An 18950-nucleotide genomic window follows, 5' to 3' on the forward strand; every position below is an offset into this window, starting at 1 on the left:
TATAAAAGTTATAAAAATGTATAAGATTATTTTAATTTCCTCTTCTCATAATTAAATGTTGAGTTAATGCATGATTTGGGGTTTGAACTCGAATTTTTTATTGAATTCTTTTTTCCCAAAATTAATGCCTAATAGTTTTTTTTTTGCAAAAAAAAATAGACAGGAAAAATCCACGTCCCAATGTAAGAAGAAAGTTCAAGATTAATTTATATATAAAAAAACTTAAAACAAAGTGGGAATCATGGCGAAGTATTTTCCTGTTAAAAAAAGTTTGAAGGAAAGCATATATATATTAGTGCAACTGCTAGCAGGGTTACTTTTGCCATTGAAGGAAAAGGAAAGAGAGAGAGACCCTCCACCTGGTCTTGGTTCCCAAGGGTGGAAGTCCGTGTGTCATGATCCACTCCCGCCCTGTTGCGCTAGCCTGAATGTAAAGTTTTGGTCCTTGTTTAGTTGCCAATATCCTTTCTCTCGACACTGTTTCTAGTTGAAGACTTGAATACCGATTTCCCATTCCAGTTTTTGCATGAATGAGGTCGTTGAGAGATGGTTTAATGTTCCACGTTCAATCAATCAAAGCTGGCTTTTCATCGCCCATTCTCACATCCAATCAACTCATTCATCTGTATTCTAAACATGGCCGTATTCATGAAGCTCGAAAACTGTTCGATGAAATGCCAGAACGAAACGTTTTCTCTTGGAACACAATCATATCCGCCTATATAAAATTCCAAAACCTAACTCAAGCGCGTGCTTTATTCGATGCTGCACCACGGAAAGACTTGGTCACTTATAATTCCATGTTATCTGGTTATGTAAGCACCGATGGGTATGAAACTCCCGCGCTTGAATTATTTTACGACATGCAAACGGCTTGTGAGGATACGATAAAAATCGACGAATTTACAGTAACTACAATACTGAACTTGAGTGCGAAGTTGGGTAAATTGAGCTATGGTGCTCAGTTACATTGTTTTATGGTGAAAACAAGGAATGACAAAACTGGGTTTGCTGTGAGTTCTCTCATTGACATGTATTCTAAATGTGGGTGTTTTAAAGAAGCCTTTCAAGTTTATAAAGGCGGGGGTGGGTTGGTTGATTTGGTTTCCAAGAATGCAATGGTGGCAGCTTTTTGTAGAGAAAATGAGATGGAAATGGCTTTGGAACTTTTTTGGAAAGACCCTGAGTTGAATGATGCTGTATCTTGGAATACTTTGATTTCAGGTTATCAACAACATGGTTATTTAGAAGAGTCATTGAAGTTGTTTGTTATGATGAGAGAGAATGGGTTTAGATGGAATGAACATACTTTTACAACTGTTCTAAGTGCTTGCGCTACATTGAAGAATTTGAAAGCTGGAAAGGAAGTTCATGGGTGGGTTTTGAAGAATGGTTTGATTTCGAATCTGTTTGTAAGTAGTGGCATCGTTGATCTTTATTGCAAGTGTGGTAAAATGAAGTATGCAGAGTTAATGCATTTGTGTAGTGGGAGAAACAACTCGTTTTCAGTCACTTCAATGATTGTGGGTTATTCATCTCAAGGTAATATGGTAGAAGCACGGCGGCTTTTCGATTCATTGGCTGAGAAGAATTCTGTGGTGTGGACAGCATTATTTTCCGGTTATCTCAAATCACGGAATTGTGATGCAGTGTTTCAACTCTTGAGTGAACATTGGGACAAAGAAGCAACTGTTCCTGATGGTTTGATACTTATGAGTGTCCTTGGTGCTTGTGCCATACAAGCTGCTCTGGATCCAGGAAAGCAGACTCATGGTTTTATGCTGAGAGTGGGAATCGAAATGGATGAGAAGCTATTTAGTGCTATGATCGATATGTACTCGAAATGCGGGAATATTGCATATGCAGAAAAGATGTTTGGAATGGTTAAGGTTAAGGATTCAGTCATTTATAATGTTATGATGACTGGCTATGCTCACCATGGGCATGAAAGTAAAGTTTTCCAGCTGTTTGAGGAAATGCTGCATCAAGCAATCAAACCCGATGTTGTTACCTTTGTTGCACTTCTATCAGCTTGCCGTCACTGCGGTTTAGTAGAACTCGGAGAACAATACTTCAATTCCATGAAAGAAGTTTATAAGATATTGCCTGAGAATGACCACAATGCTTGTATGATTGATCTGTATGGGAGGGCTAACCGATTAGACAAAGCTGTGGCATTTATGAAAGCCATTCCGATAGAGCATGATGCTGCTATTATGGGGGCATTTCTGAATGCTTGTAGGGTAAATAAAAATGTGGAATTAGCCCAAGAAGCAGAAGAGATACTACTAAGAATTGAAGGAGATAACGGGGCTCGTTATGTTCAGTTGGCTAATATTTATGCTGCAGAAGGTAACTGGGCTGAGATGCGGAGGATAAGGAAGGAGATGAGAGGGAAAGTCAAGAAGTTTGCTGGTTGCAGTTGGGTTTTTGTGGAAAATGGAGTTAATACTTTTATCTCTAGTGACAGATCCCACTCGAAAGCTGAGACTATTTATGCAACATTAGACTGCTTAAGCAAAGAACTACGAGAACCTGTTGAGGCATTCCTTTGAAAGAACTCGAACATGTCATTCCATGGTGTCATCTGGTTTTTGATGCCCATTCAGTGCCATGTATATTCAGGAGGTATGTTAACAGTTTCATGATGGTGAACAGGTTGTTCTTATACATATTCATTGTAGAATAACCATTCTTCATCTCTTTATTTATTATGTTTTTATTTTTAGATTGTTAAATGCAATACTATAACAGCATTTTTGCATCTTTGATGTCCTCTTAATACAAAGTTTGTACAACTTAATCCTTTAGGGATGAAAATCATGTCTGTTTGTAATGCTTTTTAGCTAAATTATTGGCACAATTACCATACTTTCCCTTTGTACTAGGAGTTGGATTGCATTTTACTCTTACTAGAAAATGAGCAAATTAGTCCCTGTACATTAGATCAAATAGCAAATGACCAGCTTGTAGTAAAAGGAGCAAAATGCAATTTGACTTCTAGTAGAGGGCCTCCATGGTACTTTTACCATCGTTTTTTGTTTCTCATCTTCTTTTGCTTGCTTTTCCGACTCAAGGTTGTTTAATGTTACTGGGATTCAGGTTTGTGGGATCACATGGAATGTTGCATTGATAGTATTTTATTAACTTTGGCCTATGAAATCAAATTTGAATTTACTGGTTTCATTGTTTTCTTTCTGAAATAGGTATCCTCTATTCGTTCTTTGGAGAAGAGGCGAAGCCAGAGATTCTTTTTAAGTGTCCTAGTTTTATGCATTGTATTAACTTATAATTTCATTATTTTTAAAGGAACTAACCCTTAAAAATTTTACAGGGCCAAGACTTTGGGAGCTTAATGATATAAACAATCAATTATCATTGAATTTGGGTCCATGGTGTCCATTCTGGTAATCCATTCATTTATCTTGTTTCTTCATAAAGATAGAAATGACATTTTACAACTGCAACAACAATGCTAAACTAGGCCAAAATATGCAGAGCAAGACAAAGGTAGAGGCAGAGATTATGTGAATATAAATTGATGTGTATTTGATTAACCCTTTTATCTTTACAAATTTTATTCCAAATTTTATAATCATTGATTCCAAGGATATAATTAATTGTGTGTTTTTTTTTGGGTTTTTTTTTACATATAACCTTAATAAACTGTCATATATCTTTTTTTTAATATTTATTTTTTAATTACTCTAAGAACACTTGTCAAAAAAAATTACTTTAATATTAAAATCTAAAAATATTATATAAATATAATACTTTAAATATATAACAGAAAAATAACAAAAATATTATATAAATATAAAAATTTTAAAGACCTTCAATTTACAAGGCCGATGCTCTACCACTAAGCTATAGGGACTTCCTTATAAAAAAGCCCTTAAACATAAAAGATAGTTGGCTAATATACTAAAAAAGCCCCTTAAACTACTGCACTTTGTTTAAATAAGTCTTTAAACTATTTTTATAATTAAATAAGTCTTTATCCTTTGATTTTTACCCATAAAAGCATTTGATTTACATTTTATGTTCATTCAAAATATTTTTACTTTAATTTTAAAATCAAGTGTTTTCATGATAAAAATTACGGGTCATTTTGGTAGCAATACCAAAAACTCAAGCACCAAACTAAACATTAGAGTCAAATTCAGGTACCAAATGATAAATTAACCCGTTTATTATTACTTGAGATTTTATGCGTTTTACCAAATTGGAAAAAGTTTGTAACTACAGAGGCTAAAAGTTGTTTTATCCCTTTCTGGAAATAAAAGCAAAGAGATTAAATTGCAAAAGTTTGAAGATTTATAGGACTGGGGCATAGTAAAAAGACGAATTTTCTTATTGAATCCTGCTTCTGATTGTGTGTCCTCCAGTTTCCAATTCGAATTAGGGAATTCTTTAAAGCACCGCAATCGAAGTCATCAAACTTTCAACTGTACTCTGCAAATTCAACAATCTCCCTTCAAAACCCAATCTCTCTCTACAATTTCCAGAAAATTTTATGGATTTACCGAGCGAGGTCTCTCATTTCTTTTTTGTTTTGCAATTTATTTTTAATATTTAACTATGTTAACAAGTTTGAAATGGTTATTTATCAGTTAATTTAGGGTTTAGTTTATACATTTTCTGCATTCAATAAGAATTAGTACTGTCTGCTTAGTTTAACTTAAAAAGAAACGAAAAGAAAAGAAAATCATTGTTAAGAACAATTAGGGTTTAATTTATGTCGAGTTAGTAATAATTGGTTATTGAATTTGTCTAGGTTGGATTAAAACTGCTTTTCTCTCCAATTAGTTCCAATATTGTTGTTCGAACGGCATGGTAAGCTCTTAGTCAAAAACTTGTCAAATCTTTTCTCCATTGATTATGATTCTGTTGCTATTTTTTTTTTTAAATTTTATTTCATAGTTGTACAGTTGGGACTGTAATACCAGTTTACTCGACTTTTAAAGCGATTGAAAACAAAGATCAAAACGAGCAGCAAAAATGGCTTCTTTATTGGACTGGTTACCCTGCTATTCCAATTTTTCAACTTATCTCTGTTTTACATGCATCATGAATTTGTTCAATTATATTATTGTCTAAAAGATGGCTTCTTTATTGGATTTTGTTTCCGATGGACAAGTTATAGTTGGGAACAAACACGCACGATAAAGCACACAATGAAATCGCCATTTCACCGATGCATATACCCTATGCAAATTTTATTTTATGTACTACTGATGGACTATGGAGTTAGATTATCCATTTTTTCATGCCCTGCTTGCCTTGTTTTCTTGTGCTATTAATGTGTTTTAGATATTATATATTAAGATACATTTTGAGAAGTTAATAATGTGTTATATAGATTTAGACACATTCAAATTTTTGTGTCGTGTTCATGTTTCTTTTTGTGTGTATTGTCTTTGTTTTCTGTAATCATGTCATATCCAAAAGTATTTGGTCTACTTGAAGCTGGGGCTAATGAAGTTCATACTGATTAAGTTGCTTGAATGCATTATTCAACTCTGTTTTTACGTTTCACAGAAGTTCTTATTTTTTGTTTGCAGTTTATGGATCTTTTAGTGTTGCTGAAGTGTTTGCTGACAAAATCCTCTCCTGGTACCTTTTCTTAAACTTAATTGTTGCAGGAATGGTTTTTTTTGGTAAAAAGACCTCTCCAGTCCTTCTCAAATTTGAAATTGCGCAAATTGGTCCTTCTAAAAAAATCAGAGCAATTTAATCCCTATCAATTTTGAAAGTGAGCAATTAAGGACAATCAATCACATCATTAATGTCTTCAGTCAATTGTACATAATTTTGATTGGTATAATAACAAATTTAGCTCTCGATGTTTACATGTTTTGTCAATTTGGTCTAGATTCTGAAAGATTCAACAAATGTTGCAGGCTAAATTTGTTTAATCATTAACAAATTGACAGAATGTGTAAACATCAAGGGCTAAATTTGTTATTATACCAATCAAAATTATGTACAATTGATAGACGATGTAAACATAATGATTAGTTGTCCTTAATTGCTCACTTTCGAAATTGAGAGGAACTAGAGAGATCATTTTACCTTTCTTTTTTTTATGTTGTTCGGTTTTTTGCTTCATATTTACAAGTGAACTATCAGAATTAAAGTTCCATAATGAATTGTTCTTGCTACACTTTTTATACAACTAATTTATTACATATATGGTTGATCAATGTTTGGATTTACTGATTATTTCTTTTGGTGCTGGTTCTTGCTTATTTCTAGGTTTAAAGCATTCTCTTTCAAGTGTTATAAGGAAGTTCATTTTGTTTGTTTCCTCAGGTTCCCTCTCTACAATCATGCAAAATTTGCTTTTCTAGTTTGGCTTCAACTTCCATCTTCCAATGTAAGCTCAGTTTTTGCTTCTGTTTCACAGATAGGATAGCTTATTACTTTGATCCTGCACGCACCAATTTTAAAAGGGTATCCATGTTTATTAGGGTATAATTGCACTCTTAAGTCAAACCGAAAAAATAGATACTGTTATTCCGTATTTTTTGCAAACTGTATTTGAATATTCCTTTTTTGTTATTGTTTATATATGCAACTAGATGAACAATATACACTTCATAACTGATTGGTCTCTAACAGGGGGCCAAGCATTTGTATAAGAGCCATCTCCGTCCATTTCTACTTAGGCACCAAGCTACGTTTGATAAAATATTGGAGTTCATTAACAGTGAAATGGTAAGAATTTGTTCCTTTGTTATATTACAAGTGTTTGTTGTGGTTCATGCCGATAATTTCCACTCATCAACCACTGGTTCCATCTTCATTCTTATTTCCACAAACATGATTTTGTCACTAAACTGGAGGGTGGTTCCCTGGTTTCTATTTTAGACTAGGAATTTAAACATTTAACAGTAATTGTAAAATGTTAGAGGCCTGATTGATTTAATGAAACTGTAGAGCAAAATAGTTAGCGCACGCCAAGCAGAAATCAAGTTTGCAAGGACACTTATCGTGAAGCTCATGGCATCAGGTACATCATTGGACCATTATTAATTTTATTCTATGTTGGAAGTACCACACTCACCTGCAAAGCTATATTTAAAGTTTCTGTATTTACATTTTTTTTTATTAAAGTACCTGGGAGATCCTTGTATTATAGGGATTGGATCAAATTTGTCTCTCTATCATTAAATGGATCAATTTACTCCCTATACTATTAAAAAAATTCAAAAAAGTCTAAATTGTAATAACAAAGTTAACATTTACAGTGTAAAAAATGTCTTGAAACTTATTTTTTCAATTGCTGTTCAATTCCAAACAGAAGACAAAAGATTTTGTTTATAGAACCATAAAAACTTAAAAAATATCAACTCTCTTAAACAGTAAATGATTTTTTTAACAGTAAATGTTAACTCTATTTCAATTTGGCCTTGTTTGATTCTTTTTAATAGTATAGAGACTTAATTGATCCATATAATAGTAGAGGGGCTATATTGATGAGGACCCTATAATAGAGGGACCTCTTAAGTACATTCACCTATTTTTTTCTTAAACCTACCACTTCACTAAGCATTTTTCTAAACACATTGCTAGGTTTTAAGGCTCTAATTTGTTCTTATGGTTAAGTTTGATGCAATATAAAAGAAATTTAAAAAATCAAAATAAGTGTAAAAGCTTCAATGGAATTGAATCCCTCGTTTTCTTCTTATTACCAGTGAACCAGATTGTTTGGTATCTTATTCACCCTATGCAAACACCACAAAATCGTTCCATCGAAGGCCCAAGACAAGTAGATTCTTCAGATACACAATCAAACAGTGAAGACTGATGCGGTCATAATAAGCCTTAATTTGCAGACATTGCCTCTATTGGTAACCTCCTTACTCTACCACTTTTGGTTAAATATTTGTTTGTGCCAATATTTCTCGAGTTTCGGATAAGCTTTAAAAAAGGTTCAGTATATACATACAGAGTTTCTGTTGGAAATATGATTTCTTGGATCCATCCTACTATCATGTTTGTGTGTGTGTGTATATATTTGTAAATAGGAGGTTTTTATCTATAATTTTTGCCTTTGCAGCTTTTGCTGAGGGAAAATTTGTACAAGGTATAGAAATTGTTATAGTCAACCTTTCTTCAATGTCAATGTAAAACTAAAATATTCATAATCTTTTACATGATTTATATTTGTTTAATTTGGTGATTGTATTTCATCCTCTATTGATAGATTGTGTGCCACGAGAATCATATAATATATATATGCATGCATTTAAGATTGTGGAGAGTTATATTTTGATGATTGAAATTTCAATATGCTATATCAAAGATTGAAGAGAAGCGATTAATTTACATCACATTACATATCAGAAACATCTAATTATATAACAATATCATATTACATGTTAAAAACAATCAAGATCTTGTGAAGTTTTTGAGTTGTTTGCTACTCATGCTCGGCTTGCTAATTTTTCTTGAAATGCATGACAAACCCTTGGGCGGCTTTTGTTTTTCTAGGCAGAAAATACAGAGCCTTGAGATTGTTTTTACAGCACTTATATCATCCATGCATAGTATTTGGCTTACCTCAAACTACACACCATTTTGTTGATCCGTGCAGCAAACATAGCCATCGAAAATCTTGCTCGTGTTACACGGAAACTTTAACTCATTTCCATGAACTCTAACATTAGATGGTGAGAAGGCGAGAAGAAGCACCATATTAAAAAACGAGGTTGATCTAACGGTTAGCAATAGAGAGCTGGAGTTAAGTGGTTTCAAAGTTGATTTAATTTCTAAAAATCGAGTTTTGAAGAAAATTGAGTGGGGATTTGTGAAGAAGCCATTGAGAGAAGCATTTTGATGCCTATTTTCGCCGGAGAAGGAACAGTTGAGATTCAAGAAAAAGGGAAAGGGTTAGATCGTCCATTGTTGCAGAGGAGGAAAGAAAAGAAATAAATTGATCAATAGTTTAGGAAATAATTTTTTAATCAAAGAAAACAATTCAGAAATAGGAAAAGGAAATATTTTTTAAAAAAATATGTGGAATAGTTTAACATGTCACCTAAGATAAATAGTGTTAATGACACTTAACGATTGGATGATTAATGTTAGTAATAATTTTATAAAATTTTGAAAGTTGGGTAGCTGAAATGTAATTTAAATCAAAGTTTAGGTATGGTTGTTGGAATTCACCCTTAATTATAATATTGTTGTTTGAAATAGTGTTGTTTAGTTTAAACTTGAAGAACACAACACCCCCACTTTACTCTCTCGCCTTTCAATATTTCCAAATTTACAGTTAAAAACACTGCAACCCCCCGCCCCCGCCCTACCAAAAAAAATGATAGGCGGACGAAGGGAAGGTGGGTTGATGAGAAAGGCATCGCAGTCAGTGGTGAAATCAAGAATATTAATAGCTGTTGCCATTATTGGTTGCCTCTTCGCTTTTCTTTATCCTCACGGTTTCCTCTCTTTCTATTCCCCTGCTTTCCACTCCCAGGTTCCTTTCATTTTCTGCATTTTCAGGAATTCAATTCACTTGCTCTTTAGATCAAATCTTGATTTACTTTATGCCTTAATTATATACCCTTTACTTCAATTTTCATTCCTTTGTTAATTGGGATGCTAAATTTGTTATTTATTTATATTTTTGCTTTGGACTGAAACTGGAGAATTCTGTATCGAGCTTTTAGCAATGTTAAGTAAAACTCCTCTATGTCCTTCTCAATCTCGATATTGGTCAAATTGATCCCTCTCAAAAGATTAGAACAATTTAATCCCTCTCAGTTTTGAAAGTGAGCAACTAAGGATAGTTAATCATGGGGTTAACGTTGTCTGTCAATTGTACATAATTTTGATTGTTATAATAACAAATTTAGCCTTGGATTTGTGTAAATGTTGCAGGCTAAATTTGTTATTAACCAATAAAAACTATGTTGTCCTTAGTTGCTCACTTTTGAAATTGATGGGACAAATTGCTCTAATTTTTTTTAGAGGGATCAATTTGCTCAAGATAGAATTTAAAAGTGACCAGAGGGGTCTTTTTACTGCAATGTTATGACTGACTTCTGCTCTTCATTTTTTTTCTTGGTTTATTGGAATTTTGAACCACGTTATTTAGTTAATTTGGTATTCAGAATTGATATATTTATGTTGTAAAATGTTTCTAAATCTGGTAATGGTTTATTTGGGTTTTTACAGTGTTTGTTAAGTGGGAATTTTATTCAGCACCGATGTGGTAATTAGTAAGCAAAATGACTGCAATTTTTACTGTTAGGTTCTATCTTCCAAATGTGAGTCGTCTCATAGGTTGAACGAGTTGAAAGCAGAGTATGCGGCCGAATTGGAGAAAAACGAAGAGTTGAGACAACAAGTTAAGGAGCTTACTGAAAAGGTTAGGTTGGCTGAACAAAAGAAAGATCATGCACAGAAACAAATCGAGGCATTGGGTAAATGGCGTAAAGCGGGGCCTTCCGGAACCGTTAAAGGTTTAAGAACAAACCCCACGGTGATTCCAGATGAATCCGTTAATCCGAGATTGGCGGTAATTCTGGAAGCTGTTGCTGTCGGAAGAGAGCTTATAGTGGCACTTGCAAACTGGAAAGTGAAGGAGTCATTAGAGATTTGGTTCACAAACATTAAGAGAGTTGGCATAACTAATTATTTGGTTGTTGCTTTGGATGATAAGATCACTGAATTTTGCAAGTCAAATAATGTTCCAGTGTTTACGAGAGATGCAAATGATGGGATTGCTTCCATTGGGAGGACGGGGAATAACCATGCTGTTTCGGGATTGAAATTTCATATCTTGAGAGAGTTTTTGCTGCTGGGGTATAGTGTTCTCCTTTCGGATATCGATATTGTGTATTTGCAAAACCCTTTCGATTATCTTTATAGAGATTCAGATGTGGAATCCATGACCGATGGCCATGATAACATGACAGCTTATGGATTCGATGATGTCTTTGATGAACCTGCAATGGGATGGGCTCGATATGCACACACAATGCGTATATGGGTTTTTAACTCTGGTTTCTTCTATATCAGACCTACAATCCCTTCAATCGAGCTCTTAGATCGTGTGGCTGGTCGCCTTGCTAAGGAACCAAAGTCATGGGACCAGGCAGTTTTCAATGAGGAACTTTTTTTCCCTTCACATCTCGGGTATGAAGGGCTTCATGCTGCTCGGAGAACTATGGATTTCTATCTCTTTATGAACAGCAAAGTCCTTTTCAAGACTGTGAGGAAAGATGATAGACTGAGTAAGCTTAAGCCGGTCATTGTTCACGTAAATTACCATCCTAATAAGCTCCAACGAATGAAAGCTGTCATGGAATTCTACGTTGATGGCAACCGCGATGCATTGAAACCTTTTCCCGATGGTTCAGAATGGGAATGGTAAACTGTGCTTTACTCATCACAACTTCACAAGTCAGCAACTGGTGCGAAAGACTCATCCTGTAAATGGCTCAAACCGAAGCATATTCATTACACAGATACGAGTACACACATACACAAAAGAAAGGTGGTTCATTCTCTTTATTCCCTACTTGTGCAGAAAGTAAAAGCAACTACCCAAAGGTACGTAGTTTTACTTTATTCTATCTTTGCTATTAAGATTTGTTCTTTGACTGCTTTGAATTTTTCCTTTAATAGCAGTTCAAAGTTCGTACCAATCGATACGAACTCCTCGACTCTTTCACTTTTTGATATGTCTATTCATGTGAAGAAGGCTTAACTAGGGTTTATGCTTGAACTTTTGAACATATTGAAAACCTTTTTAGAACATCTACACTTCTTCCATTTAGAGTAAAAATATTACCCTTTTTCTTATTGAAGGGTTCCGAAAAATGGGCGTATAAACAAGTGGCATGATCGTAGTGGATGTATTAATGTCATTTCAAATAAGAAAATGAAGACCTTTGTGTATATGAATGAGCGAACTACACATTTTATTAGACAATTCTTTTGGTATATTCGGTTTTGAATTAATCGGCTAATGGTTAATGATCAAATAGAACTCACTTATGGGATTCAATTAGTATCAAAATGAGCAAAGCCAGTGGATGTATTGGTAAAACAATGAGAGTGCCTGAGGAGGATGTATAGTAAGAAATTGTAGCTGCAATGCAATGCAATGGTCGCATTGTAACAGAAACGAACTTCTCCGAATCGCATCACGACTATTGCGGTCAAAATTCGTTACGTAATGGCCAATAAATAGTGGGACAACATTGCAACAATTTGTTACAAAAATGAGAGATCCGTAGGCAAGAATGCATTAAAGCATAGCCACCCCAGTCTTTCCTATCTCTAGGCATTTTGTTGTATCTGTAATTTTTCAAGAATCAACAAGTTTCGTAACCGAATATCATAGTGTTAAATTTTGGCTATGACACAATGCAGTTGTAACAAGCTTTTCAAAATCGAATTGAAGTTGAAATCGATTCAACTAGCAATTTTAGATTCGATCAGTCCGATCAATTTTGTTTGGTTCAATTAACTAAATTATTAAAAATATATTTGAAAAAAGTGATTCAATTGGCTTGCATCGGTTCATGGATCAACTGGTTTAACCCCTTATTCCAGATCAATACCCTGATTTGTTTGGTTTCGAAAACAGTGTTAAGTAGATGAAAAAATAAAGAAATAGTGATTCTCAAATATCATTCTTTTATTTCTTTTCTTTTCCTTTTAAGGGTGTTCTCCCATCAACAATATCTAATCTCCTCAATAATTTTTAAGTTTTAATAAATTATTTTTCATTATACTATTTCAAGTTAATGTAATTTTTGAAAGAAAAATATTAAATTATAAACTTGAAAGCAAGTTAACCCTCAAGCTCTCAATATTAGTCTGCCCTATTTTTAAACAAGCTTAATATTTGGCTTATGTCACAATTTGAGTGTGGAATTATATATATTTTCTCACTTTAGTATCTAAACATTTTTTTACCACTTTAGTACTTAAGTTCAACTATCATTTCGTCTCAATTACTAAAAAAAATAAAAGTTGCCTATAAGAACATAAAATGTGACATATTCTTATTGAACATGAGTAATTTTGAGAATAAAATGGGACGAATTTGATAATTTAGGTATCAAAGTGGGACAACAAAAGTTTAAGTGCCAAAATGATAATAAAAAGAAAGTTCAAGGCGATGTTTTCAAAATTGGATCAGTAGTCGAATTGTTCAGGTCATCAATTCGACCAATTCATTTGGTTCAATTAAATAAATTATTAAAAATTTAAAAATAAAATTCCAATTCAACTGTTTTTGTCTGGCTTAATCGCTTTGTACCAATTCTTGGGTCAATCAATCTAATTCTTTTCTCCTGACCGGTATCTCAGTCGGTTCTCGATCTAATCAATCCAATCCAATTCAAACAACCATGATTTAAGGGTCCAATCATGACTTAAGCTTCTTCTTTTTTGTCAAAATTAATTTCCCGAGTCTAATATTTTTATTTAAATCCACTATTTGACATTTTTTTAGCTATTTAAATTTGTCGGATAAAGTTAAAAATTAAAGTAGTTAATTGTAATTTTGTTAAAATCGCAGGCAATATTTGTAATTTTTCCATAAAGTTCATGGAAACCAGAAGTCCCTGAATCAAAAGCTAAGTCAACCCGGTGAAATAGTGGTAGTATATATCCCAGAACCTCCCAAAATCCTCACACTTCACAGTTCAGTTCACACGAAAAAAATCCCTAATCAAAAAATGGGGAAATTGTGGCTAATTTGCATTGCTTCGATCTCAATCCTTCTCCCATTTCTCTGCAATGCTTTCTCTCCCGAATCGCCAACGGATCGCCGAGTCCTTGTTCTCCTCGACGACTTCGCCATCAAGTCGTCACACTCCCTCTACTTCAATGCCCTCAAATCACGTGGCTTCGACCTGGAATTCAAACTCGCCGATGATCCAAAGATCGCCTTGCAACGCTACGGCCAGTATCTTTACGATGCCTTGATCCTCTTCTGCCCCTCCGTCGAACGTCAGTCATTTCACATTACCTTTTTTCTTTCTTTCTTTTAATGTTTTCGAATTAACTAGAAATGTATTTTGTTTTTTTAGGATTTGGAGGATCTATTGATGTTGCCGCCATTGTCAATTTTGTTGATTCCGGTCATGATTTAATTGTTGCGGCGGATGTTAATGCTTCGGATTTGATTCGGGAAGTTGGTACTGAATGTGGAGTTGATTTTGATGAGGTCTGATACGCAAATATTTTTGTACAATTTTATGCTTCAGTCTCTGTTATCGCTTCGCTTGATTGTTCATTAAAGCTTGGTTGTTTGCCGTGTAGGATCCTTCGGCTATGGTTATTGATCACATTGGCTATGCTGTTTCGGGAACTGAGGGAGATCATACATTGATTGCTAGTGATGATTTTATTAAGTCTGATGTGATCTTAGGAGGCAAAAGAATTGAAGTAAGTATAAATGTCAGCCAGCATTGTTACTCTTATCCTCTTATTAGGTTCTGGATACTTTTATGACCAAGTAAGTTTGGGGTTGTTCCGATTATGATAATGATAAAATGTTATATGATAGTGCACCTTTCTTAATATGTTTTCTAGTTTGTTATACTGAACTGGGGTTCCGGAGCCACTTGCTTATAATCTTCTAGGATGGATGCAGGATGTGAATCAATGGGGCAAATTTATCGGAAGAACTCTGAATAAGTTTATATAAATTTGTACAATCAAAATTCTTGAATCATTTGCTTAGATTTAGTTTAAGTTGTAAAGAAGAAATGAAGTACCTGATTCTACTCATAAATGAAGGTTAAAAGAAATGAAACTTTTAATCACTTATGATAGTTGTTAGAGATTTTGTTTTCAATTTAAGGGAACACAATTGATATATATATTGTTGACTGTTAACACAGGAATATTCATATGCTCCAAATGCTAAATTTTGATAAATATTAGTGGAGAAAGTATTATTTTCATTAAAAGTTTTAAAATTTTCGATTTGTGGGGGCTAAAATACTACTTTTATTAAATTTTAAAATTTCTATAATAATTTCAATATTATTTCAAAATTTAAGGGCATGATGACCTTTGATTATTTTTACTATAGCTGTATATTTTATGAGCCAACAGGAATTCTCATATATTTTTTGAAGCTCATTGCATATTATGGACTTCTTAGATTACATTGATATTTCTGATTAGTTTTCATTAAACTTGCTGCAGGCTCCTATACTTTTCCGAGGCATCGGCCATTCAGTGAGTCCTGCCAATAGCTTGGTATGCTGCTTCCATCTGATTTGAGGGAATTTAATCATGTACAATTTATCAATGACCACAATGGTCCTTTTTTCCCCCTTAACACATGCACTATTTTTAGGTGTTGAAAGTTCTCTCAGCTTCTCCATCTGCCTATTCTGCTAATCCTAAGTCGAAGCTGTCAACTCCTCCATCATTGACTGGTTCTGCTATCTCTTTAGTTTCAATTGTCCAGGTACATCTATGTAAACTGTTCATATATCTGCATGTCTAGAACATGAAAGTTTTGTCCTTTCGATCGTACTTCAAGATAGTTCCACTAAAGATGAATGGAAGAAAGTTTGTTGTGACTCAAATAACCATGCTGTTCAAATAAGTTTGTGATACTTTTTTCTTTTTTCCTTTTTAGGCAAGGAACAATGCACGGCTTCTGATTACTGGCTCACTAAGCATGTTCAGTAATAGGTATAATAACTGTTAACTGAATCCTCCATTGATGATTTTTTTTTTCTTTTTATGTTTGCTTTTATTTTGAATTTAATAACATGTCATGTTTCTTAATGAACTTTTTAAATATTTTCAGGTTTTTCAGATCTGGTGTGCAGAAAGCTGGGAGCCAAACTAAGTGAGTGAATTTTTAACTTTCTAAGCTACCTTTTCAATATAAGAACTTGAGTAATATTATCCAAAATTAGCAGTAACCTATTCTGAATAAATAAAAGGAAACAAATAAAGAAGTTTTTTGGTTGCCAGTTGCCACCCTCATCATACAAAGTTCATATTAAAGCTTCTGCTTTTATATGGATCTTCTTATCTGGGTGCATTTCCCAACTTGAGATTAACGTTTTATATGTCTTTGCAGTTGCACCTAAGTGCATACTGGGTTTCTTGTTTAACTGATGTACTTAAAACACGATATATTTGAGAATGTTCTTTCTGATGGCAGACATGAGAAATCAGGCAATGAACAATTTTTGACTGAAATTAGCAAATGGATTTTCCATGAAAGAGGTCATCTTAAGGTAGGCATGTCGATCAATTTATTCATAAATATATGATTCTTTTATTACGGCATCATTTTGGGGCATGTTCTTGGTCTTTTTTATGTATATTTTATATTCATGTTTTTTATCCTTAGGCTGTAAATGTGAAACACCACAGAGTTGGGGAAACAGATGAACCTGCATTATACAGGATTAATGATGAGTTGGTACTTCTTCTACCTTGTCTATTTTGACGTAATGCTGAGCTTCATTTTGTAGAAATTAACTGAAAAGAAATCGGTATATTTCAATCAGGAATACTCAGTTGAGATCTATGAGTGGTCTGGAACAAGCTGGGAGCCATATGTTGCTAATGATGTCCAAGTGCAGTTTTACATGATGAGCCCCTATGTTTTGAAAACTTTATCATCTGACAAAAAGGTGTGTCATCTGTCTCTTGAGCTCATATGGTTTGTGATATCAGTCTTCCCTCGATATGAAGTCATCCATAAATGGTTAAAATAAATATTGGTCCATATTTTGTTTTGCAGGGTCTATATTCCGCATCATTTAAGGTTCCCGATGTTTATGGTGTTTTCCAATTCAAGGTCGAGCACCAAAAGCTTGGGTATACTAGTTTATCCCTTTCAAAGCAGGTAACTAATTTTGTTCTCTCATGATCCTGGATACAAATTTCTATCTTGAGACCGAAGTCTCTTACTAGTTATCTCATTTTATTCGAAGAATGGAAGCTTGTAACAGTAGAAGTTAAAATTCGAGAAACCTTGTTCTTTTTCTCTTTTCTTATTAGAAAAATTGTCTCAATTTCCCCTATCCAAATATTGTAATCTATGATTGCGTTTGTGGAGCTATTCCTTTGGGTCTTTCACAATTCGTGGTATATATTTTCCGAATTTGAGCGTAAGTTGCTAATATATGGAATTGGATTGCAGATTCCTGTCAGACCATATAGACACAATGAATATGAAAGATTCATACCTGCTGCTTACCCCTATTATGGAGCTGCATTTTCTATGGTACCACTTTTTTACTCTCTCAACCATTGTTTACGTTATAGCTAATAAGTAGACCTGTCAGCACTGATCCGAACTTGAAAAAGCAACATGATTAATCTGAAACTGATTCAACCTGATATGACTATAAAAAGCCAACAGCCAAGAATTTGAACCAGGAATGATCCAAACTTGTTATGACCTGAATTAATCCGAAATGTCTTGACATGTGTCAAACTCAAATGACAGATCAATGACTTGACTGGCAAACCTGAATGTCCCTAACCCAAAATGAGGAACCTGAAATGATCCGAGCTGACATCACCTGGATATTTTTGTAGATATCATCATCATCACCATAACTATGAGCTATTGTTTCTCAGAAAAATCACTAGGGTGACATGTAACTTTTGATATGGCCTTTTATTTTTGTAGATGGCTGGATTCTTCATCTTCTCGTTCGTTCATCTCTACAGCAAGTAAAACTGTAGCATCTCTAGCTTGCAGGCCGTGGACCGTTGGATTCGAAATTTTTGAGTGGCACAAATGATGCAATAGAAATGTTTAGGGTTTTGAAATTTATGCGTTATGTTATTTACCGGTTAGAGGAAAAAAAAATGCCGTAGAGTTATCCGTTCAGTTTCCCCTACTTTCTCTTTTACGCTGTTATAATATTTCAGAAATACTATTATTATTTTTCATTTTTGACTTTCTTTGCTCTTTCTGGAAAACTTTCCTTTTACAAATAACTTGATAATATCAATAGATAAATGGAAAAGAAATGAGACAACAAAAAATATCTAACAATGAATTTCTTTTTCAATAAAAAAAAGATCATCAAAATTTGTTTTAAGACTCCAACAAATAATTAGGCTTGTTCATGAGTTAAATTACTTGGAGTTTGGATAAAAATGTTAGGTTTGATAAATAAATTTAGGCAAAAAAATTAAGTTTGTTTAACATATGGATTGGACTTAAGCTTGAACATTTAAAACTTGAGTTCGGTTGATTCGTTTTTAAGTTTATAGTATTTTATATTATGTTATTTTTATATATTATGTAATTTATAATACATTAAAAAATAAACATATATTAAATATATAATAATGTAAACATTAAAATAATGTTAAGATAATTATACAAAAATTTCAATAAATAAAAATATATAAATTATTAATTTTTAAATTAAAATAATATAAAAAAATTAAATTAAAATAATATATGGACATACCTAAAATGAATTTGGATTAATCTTTTACAAATATAGATGAATTTAAAAAAAAAATTTAAGTTTATATTTCAAATCAAGCCAAGCTTGGGGATTAGCTACACCTATGAACTATTCTACAGAGAATTTATTAAAACTTGGCAAACAAGCAAAACTTTTCACATTTTTTTTTGTTTAATGCTCAATTTGGCGCCTAAATTATGCTTCTTTTTTCACTTTGGTATTTAAATTTTGTCCTAAATTGATACTTAAACTATCATTTTATTATCTGGTTCAACCTTTTTTTGTACCGATGATAAAAAAATTGGTCATCATGTGATGCTAATCGCAATATGTCGCATAGCATATCTAATCAATCACAATGTTCCACATGATAGTTAAGTTTATTTAAAATAAAAACATTAAATTTAAATTAAAAACATCTTTGATTTTGACTCATCATTAAACGGTGTTGACCAGTCATTGCTCGGCGTTGATCGCTATTGACCAGTCATTGATCAGTATTGG

General features: G+C 33.3%; 3 protein-coding genes across 9 annotated transcripts; all 3 read left to right on the forward strand.

Moving 5' to 3' along the window:
- Positions 1–230: 230 nt before the first annotated feature.
- Positions 231–6702, forward strand: LOC107898763 (putative pentatricopeptide repeat-containing protein At3g18840). Of its 5 annotated transcripts, none has more exons than XM_041090930.1 (5): positions 231–2628; positions 3207–3254; positions 3335–3407; positions 4778–4836; positions 5565–5601. In XM_041090930.1, the coding sequence occupies exon 1, from the start codon at positions 531–533 to the stop codon at positions 2553–2555; it is 2025 nt and encodes a 674-aa protein (XP_040946864.1). In that variant the 5' UTR covers positions 231–530; the 3' UTR covers positions 2556–2628; positions 3207–3254; positions 3335–3407; positions 4778–4836; positions 5565–5601. The 5 variants fall into 5 exon arrangements, 3 of the variants coding, with proteins under 3 accessions (XP_040946864.1, XP_040946863.1, XP_040946865.1); XR_005911944.1 differs by lacking the exons at positions 231–2628; positions 3207–3254; positions 3335–3407 and adding exons at positions 3715–4534; positions 6316–6379; positions 6625–6702 and having other exon boundaries at positions 5565–5616; XM_041090929.1 differs by having other exon boundaries at positions 3207–3407.
- A 1914-nt stretch (positions 6703–8616) lies between these two features.
- Positions 8617–11958, forward strand: LOC107898762 (arabinosyltransferase RRA3). Of its 3 annotated transcripts, none has more exons than XR_001684484.2 (3): positions 8617–9484; positions 10262–11565; positions 11644–11958. XR_001684484.2 is itself a non-coding variant. In XM_016824299.2 (2 exons), the coding sequence occupies exons 1-2, from the start codon at positions 9326–9328 to the stop codon at positions 11384–11386; spliced, it is 1284 nt and encodes a 427-aa protein (XP_016679788.2). In that variant the 5' UTR covers positions 8617–9325; the 3' UTR covers positions 11387–11958. The 3 variants fall into 3 exon arrangements, 1 of the variants encoding a protein (XP_016679788.2); XR_001684485.2 differs by having other exon boundaries at positions 11824–11958; XM_016824299.2 differs by having other exon boundaries at positions 10262–11958.
- A 1653-nt stretch (positions 11959–13611) lies between these two features.
- LOC107898761 (dolichyl-diphosphooligosaccharide--protein glycosyltransferase 48 kDa subunit) lies at positions 13612–17916 on the forward strand. The gene is made up of 13 exons (XM_016824298.2): positions 13612–13980; positions 14061–14197; positions 14293–14418; positions 15187–15240; positions 15341–15454; positions 15629–15684; positions 15803–15844; positions 16166–16241; positions 16358–16429; positions 16518–16643; positions 16754–16858; positions 17156–17239; positions 17651–17916. The coding sequence occupies exons 1-13, from the start codon at positions 13707–13709 to the stop codon at positions 17696–17698; spliced, it is 1314 nt and encodes a 437-aa protein (XP_016679787.2). The 5' UTR covers positions 13612–13706; the 3' UTR covers positions 17699–17916.
- Positions 17917–18950: the final 1034 nt, after the last annotated feature.

Source organism: Gossypium hirsutum, chromosome D04, assembly GCF_007990345.1.
Source record: "Gossypium hirsutum isolate 1008001.06 chromosome D04, Gossypium_hirsutum_v2.1, whole genome shotgun sequence".
Lineage (NCBI taxonomy): Eukaryota > Viridiplantae > Streptophyta > Magnoliopsida > Malvales > Malvaceae > Gossypium > Gossypium hirsutum.